The sequence below is a fragment of the Hetaerina americana genome, unplaced genomic scaffold (genome assembly GCF_022747635.1).
Source record: "Hetaerina americana unplaced genomic scaffold, ioHetAmer1.1.p SCAF_1, whole genome shotgun sequence".
NCBI lineage: Eukaryota > Metazoa > Arthropoda > Insecta > Odonata > Calopterygidae > Hetaerina > Hetaerina americana.
This window is the reverse complement of record NW_027286069.1, coordinates 75,658,035-75,669,124: the sequence shown is the minus strand read 5'-3', so window position 1 is coordinate 75,669,124 and position 11,090 is coordinate 75,658,035. Positions and strand designations below refer to the sequence as shown.

The 11,090-nt window shown below is 32.4% G+C and overlaps 1 protein-coding gene across 1 annotated transcript in view; it reads left to right on the top strand.

Moving 5' to 3' along the window:
* Positions 1 to 6,189, top strand: part of LOC139686470 (uncharacterized) — a 100,386-nt gene extending 94,197 nt beyond the window's left edge. Inside the window, exon 5 of the mRNA XM_071583658.1 lies at positions 4,526 to 6,189. Coding sequence (XP_071439759.1) covers positions 4,526 to 4,963 — 438 coding nt within the window. The 3' untranslated portion in view covers positions 4,964 to 6,189. The remainder of the gene's footprint in view (positions 1 to 4,525) is intronic.
* The last annotated feature ends 4,901 nt before the right edge of the window (positions 6,190 to 11,090 follow it).

Sequence of the window (11,090 nt, the reverse complement as noted above, 5' to 3'; positions counted from 1 at the left end):
CATTAAAAACATGAAAAATTATTGTCATTATTATTTTTTAACTTGAGGTTTAACTCTGCAAGAGTGTGGATGTTTAGAAAAATCAAGTTTAATGAAAGCGTTATTGAGTAAATCATTATTAATGAGGGTGAAATGGAAATAGTTGCATCATTAAGTGACTGACTTTAACTGAAAGGCCATATCATGCACAATGAAATATCCAAAGTTATGTTGTACACATTCACCATCTCTTTGAATAGAACCTCTCTATATACCAGGGGGCAGAACTAATGTCCACATTTGGGGAAGTAGGGGTCCTGACCGTAATATTGAGAGGAAGAGGATGGGGAGAAGACCATACTCAAGAAGGAATGAAATGTATTCTTTTTGTTAATATCAAATTTATTCGATTTTTAGGATGCTTAATTATTTGAAATGATTTCTTGGACCAGAGTAAAAGAAAGATCATGGAAGGCCTCTAGTGTAGGGTGTCACTAACATAATTGATGTCAGTTAATTTAAAATGTAGGGAGGAAATGGCCTACCATGATCTTTGCTAGTAATTTAATAGGATCGTACCCTTTTTCTCCCCTCCTCCATGGTTATGCCACTTAAATGTGCAGTAAATATCAGAAAATGGATGCTCTCCGAATCAATTGTTGCAAATTGGATTGTAGACACCTAATACCTGTGTGATTTGATAAATCTGTTTTAACAAAATTTAAATGTTAACATGAAGTCCATTTATCGCATTTTTATATATTTTAAATATGGTTATCAGGTTAATGCAGTTGTATGTTGTATTTAAGAGTAATTTCATTGGTTTCAACTAGTGATGGTTTTGCTCCTACAGTTGTTGATTTAACAGTTAAAATAGCAGTGCACATTTAGGCTCATCATACACTTTTCAATGCATGAATAAGAATAATGGATACTCAAGTATTTATTGACCTCAGCCTTATTTCAGTGTTTGATTGCTGGATAGTCTATTTTACAGTACACCTTTTGATATCTTGTTGCCACGTTCAGAACTTCTTGAAATCCAAAACCTCTAATTTGAAATAATTTCTTGGAATCAAATGAAATAAACATCACTGAAGGCATCTAGTGTAAGGTGGTACTACGACGAACAATGTCTTATGTCTTATTGCACCCATAGTGAGTGGCATACAAAAATTATGCCTGTTACTTATTATGATAATTTCCTTAAAATTGCATCCAATGCTTATTGGAGCAATTCTAATTGTATTCACTTTAAAACAGTTGCTTTACCATGAATCTGAATTTCTTTTATTTATTCCCAATTTTGAGTCATGCCAATTCAAATTTGATTTTGTGGGCTTACATTTAGTTCTAAAATGTTCACATTCTGACTCCATGTCCTAATATTATGCCAACATAAGATAGGCAAAACCATACTCTCACCTGTCATAAAAACAGATCAATCAAACATCTGATGGAAGATATTTTTTTCTTGAAGAACTCATCTCACTTTCCTCAAGCTAAGTCACAGAATTTTGGCATTTAAAAGAGTAATTTGAAAATATTAAAATAATTTCTAATTAGAATTTGATTTTTGGGTTGCATTTTACTTTTGAAATCAACCCGGTCACATGCATGGAATTATTTTTCATCAAGATATTATTTACTCTCATTCGCATGGTTTAGGTGTGCTATTAAATCTGCTCCTGCATGATTTTGATTCATTTTTGGTGTTGACATTTATGTTGTGAAACCATAAATGATTCCAGGATCTTTACAATGGAGGGAGAGTTTGGTCCATGATAATGTTTTGATACAAATTGTGGCACAAGGTTGCAATGTTAATCCCAAACATGTAAAAATCATTGTTTTATTGAGAGTTTGTTATGGGTTTTTTCCTTGATTTGGAAGAGAGGTTTATTGTGACATTGTTTTAGAGAGAAGGTGCTCTTACATAACAAGAATCAATTCATAGAGCGTGGTGTTCTTAACTACGGACATCAGCCAGAAGTTATCATAGATATTGAACTAGCTAATGTTTTAAACAGCAGTCTTGGTTAAATATGTTTAGGGTTACTTATGAGATGGGAGAGAAATCTAACCCCTTCCTGTAAGGAAAGGGTATAGTACTCTTCCTTTAAGATCAATTTTTTTATACTGCATAGAAAATATGTTAATCCTTTCCAACCTGCCACTATATGCTTAAATCTTTATGTTGTGTTTCATTTATTATGAGACCAGTGACCATGTGTGTTGGCCCAGCTGGTACCAAAGATGATGCCAAGGGAAAGCAATCAATCATTTTAGAGTGATGGATCAAAATACTTTTCAATGGAGTGCATATTCGATTAGAGAACTGGATATAACTCTTTGAAAATGATAATTCAGGGTGGAGAACAATTTAGTCCAGTGGATAGAGCACCTGGCTAATGACCAGATTCAATTCTTGTACAGGCTTCTGGGCATCCTCAGCTTCACCCAAGAGGTCTGATTTTTTGAGTCCCAGATCTTCCTGGTTAACTTCAGGTGGTAAAGGGAAAGGATATGGCCTCTTTTCCATAATGTGTGAAATGCACATGCCATTGGGTTTCTTAGTGTTAGATAAGCTCTTTCTTCACTTGTCAAACCAATATGCGAGTTGATTATTGATGACATACAAGGGGAAAAGGGATGTAATTTTGAGTTTTAAAAAGTATGGTGTAAATGATTACAAAAGCATTGCATTGATGTTGTTATCGTTTTTTTCTGTTTTAATTCTGACCCAATTGTGTGTTAATAAGAAGTAATCCTAAACCATATTTGCAACGTTTTCATAATTTGCAATGCTATGATTTGTCTCCATATATGTAGAGAAATTTAGAGTTAAGAAATTTCTTTTATAGCATTTGCATGAGGTCAGTTAAATTATACATGTAAAGCATTGTTTGAGAATAGAAATATTGGCTCATTACACAGCATGAGTTTGTTTACTGATACTCATTACACAGCATGAGTTAGTTTACTGATACTGACCATTTTAGTAATTAGTATCAGTGGACTTTGCTACATTCATATTTTTCAGTACTGATCAATCAAGAATCATGAACAGTCAATGTGACAATCATATCATAGAGGAGGCTTGGAAATTCAACTTTTTTACCAACTAGTGAATGCAATATTCTTCAAAATATACTGTCACATTTCAAACATATTGGCCACAATTTAAATGATTTTAATATTTTACTACACAGTTATTAAAAGATTTGCCATATTAGAAGGAAACATTTACTAATCTAATATTTGATTGAGCTATGACTGATTAAGGATACATATTCATGTTTCAAATATTACTTATTTATATTTTATTCCTTGCAACATTAATATTGACCTAAACACTGACTAAGGAATAGTTCGATATTACTCATTTACATTTACACACTAAAAAACCCAGCATATTGTATGCAGTATTAAATCAAAAATAACTGACATTGAAACTCCTAAAATACTAGAAATTTATATTGGTTCAAAATTTAACTGGGAGGCCCACATCAATCAGATCTGTTATAAACTGAGTAAAGCTGTTTATACGTTAAGAAAGCTCAACTATTGTATTTCAAATGACTGTTGTTTAACACTTTCCCATGCCTTCTTTTAATGTCATTTGAATTATTGTGTTGATTTATGTGGTCATTTTCCACATGTTAAACAAACTTTGCTACTACAAAAGAGAGCTATTCACTTTCTTGCTAATATACCACCATGTGATTCCTGCAAACCATTCTTAATTAGGTATGGAATCATGACTGTATTTAGTATATATGTACTTAAGGTGCTGATTCATGTGAAAGTTAGTCTAGAAACTTACCAATTAAGATCTCACATCCATAACTGCACCACAAGGGGTAAAGCGAATCTAAATTCTACTTATTGTAGATTGTCATCAACCTGAAACACATTTCATAATGTGAACTTGCAGCTGAATAACTCTCTGCCTACTCAGTTGAAATTGGACTGTATCCAGAATTTCAAGAATAGGGTATATACCTGGTTACTTGCCCACCCACTTCACTCATTTGATGAATTCGTTTGTCACAATCTTCATCACATTTAAGAACTTATGTTCATATATTAAGTAATATTAATTTTGACAACATTTAATATGGTTGTGCCATTTTTTTAAAATGAATAAAGTATTATTATTATTAAAATATTATAAACATTATCTTACTAGGGAAACCCACCAAAAATATGGTGCTGGGTGAGAGACAATGACTGACGTGACTTCCTTAGTATGTTAAGTTTCTATGTTTCTTTCTTTTTTATAAAAGGAGCATAAAAAACACTCTTATTGCTGTTGTAAGATAAATTTAAACTTCAATGAACTATGAAGGAAAAATATATTCTACATGCATTGCTGCCTAAGACATTGCATAATTGCAGTGATTAAGAAAGCCTTTGATCTCATCATGTTCTTCTTATTTAAAGAATGACTCATGGTTAAAGTAATGATCTTAAAACATATGGTGCACAAATTACAGTCAAGCACACATGGATGCATATTTAAAAAAAATCATTCCTTTTGTAGAAGGAGAATGCTATGAATGGAGACAATTATCATTCAACTCGAAATGTCAATGGAATCACTAAAGGACGGCCACTTGGACCCTCTGCACTTCAGAATGCTATAACCACAAAGGGTAAACAAGATGCAGTGTTGGAGGCAGCCAAGGGTCATTGCAGCTATGAGAGGTTTCTGGAAGTGACTGGTCTGAGCCAAAAGTCAATCCTGACTTTTCACCGTCCTATTCCTCCACCTCCAGTGAATGCATCTAGGCCCCTTCCCCCACCACCGCCAAAACATCGCTCAGTCCTGAAACCTAGAGATGTGAAGATGAGGAGTAAAGCAGCCAGAACAGTGGGCTGGGAGGATGGTTTTGTCGCTGGAGATACCATAGTGGGTGTAGTACCAACTGAGGCAGTTGTTGGGCCAACAAGGAGGTATTGGAGTGGGCCATACCTTTAAATGATGAGTATTTAGGGTTTACTGGGAAGAAGCTTAGCATTGATTGAAATGTAGGATTTTTAATTGGAGGAAGTGCTAAAATTTCAGACCTTTGCCACAGTGTGAAATGTCTTGTGCATAATGCAGTAAATTGTTGGCAAGTTATGTGAAGTGAAATTAGTCATTACACTTTAAGAAAGAATTTGTAATTTCTCAGTCCTATGTAAATGGTTTTCTCAAGCAATCTGAACGGATTTTAACCCATATGAGAGTGCTAAGTGAAGTAGTCAATGAAGCCCTTTTCCATATAATGGTGAAAATTGCCTTTGATAAAAAAATAAAGTATCATGAAAGCACTAAGAATAAATATGAATATTACTTGGCACATTTACCTGATATAAATACACCAGTTCATATATAGAGACATTTTATATAGGAAGGAGTGCACATGTAATTTTTAAAATGTATGGATAATAATTGTTGACTTATTTAGTTACAAATTTCATTTCATATTTACCTGTTCAAAAAAATTCCGATAGGTATACTGCAAAAATTGAATTATTATGATTTGCTATTTAAGTTCCTTATGGATGGGGTGACAAGGGAGCATTGTTCCGTAATATAAATGATTATTGTTTCCCTGATTATATGGATGGGAACTGTATTACCAAGACTCATGAAATACCAATTTGTATATTTTAAAATAAAATATGTATATAAAGCACTAAATCAAGTGCATAAAGATTATTTGCAATTAAATTTTCCAGTGTTGTCTGGCCCTAATATTTTTGTTGATTACAATGAAATTAAATTAGCAAACATAATTGTTTTTATATGTACCTTTCCAAAATGCTTGTCTCTGTGAATCTTTATTAATATATTAATATCTTTTATTATTGTTATTTTTTGTGATACTAATATTTGAAGAAAACAATGAAAATATCTATCATTTATTCTCTGCCATCATTGGACTCTAAAACAAAAAATAAAAAGTTGTTATGTAGAAGGATTATCAACATTCTATAAATGTCTGCATCAAGACTAATGTTTTGAATATGATGCATAGGGGTTTAGCCAATGTAGGTAGTTGCCTCATTTCAGTATTGCTGGTATTTTCAAAACTGATATGAGGCATATCTTCTTTCACTTCTCAGCAGTTGTTAAGCTTTGAAAATTCTTAGCATCTGTTTGTATAAATAATAAATAATTTATACCTTCTTTCCATTAAAACTGCTACTTAGCATGATATGTACATATATGTTTGAATATTTTGGTATCATGCAAAATTCAATAAAGTATTTTTGAACATTTGTATTGTCTAACCATTTTTGTTAACTTAATATTCCATATTTCTATTGTTTAAAAAGTTTTAAGTTTACATTTCATCAATAATAGATTACGGGATGAAAATATAGGGAAAACTCCTAAGATCTCTAAGAACATTTTCTAGTGTGCTAAAATTTTTAATTTATTAAGATTCATTGTTTTGGATATCCTTTCCAAGTCATTTAAATGGAGCAATGATTCAATTTCATTCTCACGTATAGCAAACTGTGTGGACTGTTATACTATAAATTAACATGTGCCTTTGGTTATTTCTTTATTATCTTCAGCCCCTTGCATGTACAAATTTTAACAGAATATTGCAAGGATTTGCATTGATTTAATATTCTCTATAAGTCAATAACTATGTTTGTCAGAAGCATTTTTTTTCCCCAAAGGGCCAAAGGTAAATATTCAAAAGACATCAGTAGTATTCAGCCATGGAAGTTGCCTACCCTGGAAGGAACCTAATGGACGGAAGAGGCAGTGGATGCTTGAGTCCACCCTCTATCAACAGTCTTGGCTGCTGCCAAGGATATCGTAAAATTTATAAACTCACAACAGTCAAGGCTACAATACAAAAATGCAGGTGTAATCGCAAGTTTTTTTCTTATTGAAATAAAAGCAAGAAGTATTGTGAAGGTTTGATACTGAACAAAAATGGCATTCAGGAGTATGACTTAGTTTTATCATCTTAAGTTAAAAATAGTTGGGAAATAATCTCTAAAATTGTCATTTAAATCTCAGTGGCAACCTTACTCTTTCATTATTCAGAATACAATAATGATCTATTTCATTAATATTAATGAGTATGGAACTTAGAATTCCATAGTTTTCATTTGATGTGGTGGTGCCACAATACACAGAACTATTTTGTGGGCTCTTAATCATCACTATTCATTAAGGGCCTTCATTTTCCAGATTGCTATGAACCATTGTCCTCCATAACTTTGGGAAAAGTTGAAATTTTGGTACATTTCTTTCCTAATTGAGACGAAAATTGAACAGAACAAATACCTTTTTAATATTATAATGCATGAAAAGTTGAAATTTTGGTACATTTCTTTCCTAATTGAGACGAAAATTGAACAGAACAAATACCTTTTTAATATTATAATGCACAAGATTCTTAATAAAACTGAAAGAATTTTGTATCAGCCTTTTATGAAAATCCTCTATTAGATATTTTAGTCCACATTCAAGCTTCCTTCCAATCTATATCTTACCCCATTTCATGTAGCTCATGACCATAAACTTACGGGTTATATAATGAGGAAGAGAAGTTTATTATCTGTAATCTATGGTGAAAATTGCTTGCATTCCTTTACTGAATGTTTTGTCCTCATATCCAATTGCATATCCTTAACTGAATATTGAGCGAGAAACTTAAGTCACATTTCTATTCAGAATTATTGCTGAGTAGAAGTCCAGGTACAGGTACAAGGTCTTGAAGTTGGCATACAGATGCTGTGGTAGGAATGCCATCATGGTCCTATTTCACTTACCTTATGTGAGGGTGGACAAATTTTTAAAATTATTTTGTTGCCTCAGCTGAAGAGCACAAACAGTTTAGGCACATACTAAACTTATTTATACCCTTTTGACATTTTTACATATTTAACTATTGTTGCTGAGAATCATGTGAAATTTTGTGCCCACACATGTAAGTCGTGGTTATCGCATAGGCAGACTATAATGAAAAATGTAACGATGTAACTCTTAATGGATTCCCCATTATTCAAAATGTTAAAGGAACTACTTTTGACTTGTTTCATATTTTGAATTTCCAACTGTAATGTGACAAACAATGTTGAAAAAATGAACATGAGCTTTATTGCAACCTAGATTTCACTGCATTCAGTATTGTGAAGCCTGAAGATGCTGCACCTAGGAAAACCTAGGTGGTGATAAAACTTATTTTCATGTGGAGTTACTAAGTTTTGTTTTGAAATTATTCACTATGGAACAATACCACAAAGTTACTCCTGAAACTATTCACTACATGTAATGCGACTCTTAATGTATATATGCACATACTGTGGAGCCAGCATACCAATACAGTTACCACTTATGTGGAATGATTAATTGACTGTTAAAGGGAGATTTCCACGAGTTTGGAGGTGCCCCCAGTGGGAATATTGGTTATCAATCAAGAAAGTAAAGGTGATTTTATTAGTTATCACATACCACTGTACTTATATATTTATTTTAAAGCTAAGAAGCAAGATAGCGCTACCGATGAAAAAACAAAAGGAAACGCATACAAATAAACTCACTCACTCAAACTGAGCTCAGCTCCTTCTTTCCACAGAGGAAGGTGTTTTGTCCACTGAAAATTTGGAATACGTGTGAGTTTCATTTGTATGCATTTCTTTGTGTTTTTGTTCACCAGGGCTATGTCACATCTCCGTTTAAATTATTATTTACATCTGTGAGACTTTCCTTCAAGATATTTTTCAAAACTAATGTGTGCATGCATGGCAACTATAAACAAACATTTTTCTTTAAAAAATGTTTTTAGCCTTTTGTAAAAGGCATGAAGTGACCACAAAATAGCACCATATTTGATTAATATGGTAGTACTGATATTTATTATGGAAATAATTAGTGTTCCAATTTAGAATATGAATTACATTGTAGACTAAGGCAGATTTTCAGGGCTAGGTACTGTGTAAAGCAAGGTGTGCATATCAGAGGCATTCATTGTGGAGTTGGCACCTTATTGTTGACTGACTCATCAAGTGTATGCTTTTTGGTCTCCTCTACTTGCTCTATTGATACAATTCTCCTGCAAGATACTCATATATCAGAGGTGTCGGTCAGTTAGCCAGCCTAGTTACCCTAATGAAAATTCCATGTCAAGTCTCCAAGGGTTGATGTTTCTCACTTACAAATTGATTTAGAAGTCCTTCGAAGACAGTATATTATAATATAACATTTTCAAATTCACCTAATGTATTATATTGGAAAGAAAAAAACTTCTGCATCATTTAATATCATTAATGGCTGCCATGTATGCAAATTACAAGAACTAGTAGACTGAGCAGTAGATTTGAGATAGAGGCCTTAAAGGCCATGATGTTAATAAGATGAAATTACTCCAGCAAAAATTACATCTGTCATTGATTCGATGGTATATTTACCAAGCATATGTAATATAAATAAAATTTATGAGAGGGCATTGCTTGCAACATTATTTCATATTGCTTTGAACTTATATTATTTGTAATGCTCATGCAATGCATTGCGAATGAAACTGCCCTTTTATAACATTATTCTTCGAGAGGCTTCAGGAATATAGGAAGATTTGAGCCTTGTATTGATGATCTAGTCATTTTCTGTAAGTAATTCAGATAACCTTGTTTTCAACAAAAATATTTTAAATATGATTTACAGATATATTGGTAATATTTAAAATTGTGAAATATTGCTGATTTATTGAGAAATCATGTTGATACTTGAATATTAATAATGCATTGAAAACAATGCACAGAATTCTTCCCAATCCTTTTGCATCCCTGAATCAAGGAAATGAATTTAGAGAAGTATAAATCTGTTATTGAGATCACTTAGGAGTTAAAGAGGGTTTAAAATTGATAGCATCACAGTTCAAAGACCTGTCAAAAAGAGACAGGGCTTTGAGACTGGCAAGATAGTTGGTACTAGCCTAAGGCTAGCATGAAAGGTGTTTGGCGAATCACATTGAAGAATCGTGACATGAAAGCTTAGAATCACAAAAATAGATGTGGAAAATTGTTTTCAGCAACTTGATATTTTCACCCTGAGCAGCATTAATTAGATATACAAAATTCAACCTTTAAATGCATGTAAGGTATGTATGTATGCATATTAATGTGATTAAGTATATTATTAGAAAATTATGCTAATTTATTTATTCTTTTATTTTCCTCTGTAAGATAATAGTCCATCTGTCACATATGTGGAATATCCCCTCATTTGAATTATAAGAAGATGTAATGTTATATCACTATTTACAGGGGATGTTATGAGCCCAAAGTATGTCCCAATGTCCTTGGCAATTAAATCTGTATCTAAAGTTAGAGAATTTATTCAAAATTTATGCTATCATGTACTGGTTCAAAGAAAAATGAATAGGAGCTGCATAGTAATATTTCTGATTCCTAGGGAAGTCACAATTTAATGGTAAGACCCCAAAATGATTCAGAGCCTATATTTTAGAAGTTATCTCATAATCTAGGTTTCATACCAATTGTACATTGGCATCACTAGTCTAACTACTAGATTAAAGCTATTACTGAACTAAAGAAACAAATTTTCATCCCTAATGATTTTCACATTTCATATATTTTTGTGCCATATTGACTTGATGCCCAGAGGCAACATCCAATTACTAATTCCATCATCTTGATGTGATGCTGCGAATATAATATTTTTCAATGACTATATTTAACAATCATGATACAAGATTATATTTTAAAGCTGATAGGTATGTATCTCTTTGGAATATCTTCAATACATTCTTCTTTAGTACCATAACCACTTACCCATCCAATGGTACCATAAACACCTACCCATCTTATTTTACAAATGATAAATATTGAAAAACAATTTAACCCAAAATAATTACAGGCCAGAGATTGAGGTTGATTGAAGTCAAGTTTATGAACCTGATGGACATTTAACTCTCATTATTACATTATTTACACACATGCCATGTAACTATGTATTTTTATATAATGATAATGACATGCACTTCACAGAACATTAATGTTTTCCAATAGCTTCGTTGTGATCTCCAACTACTTATGATTTGCGGAGTCAACAATATGTTTGGAAAAATAGG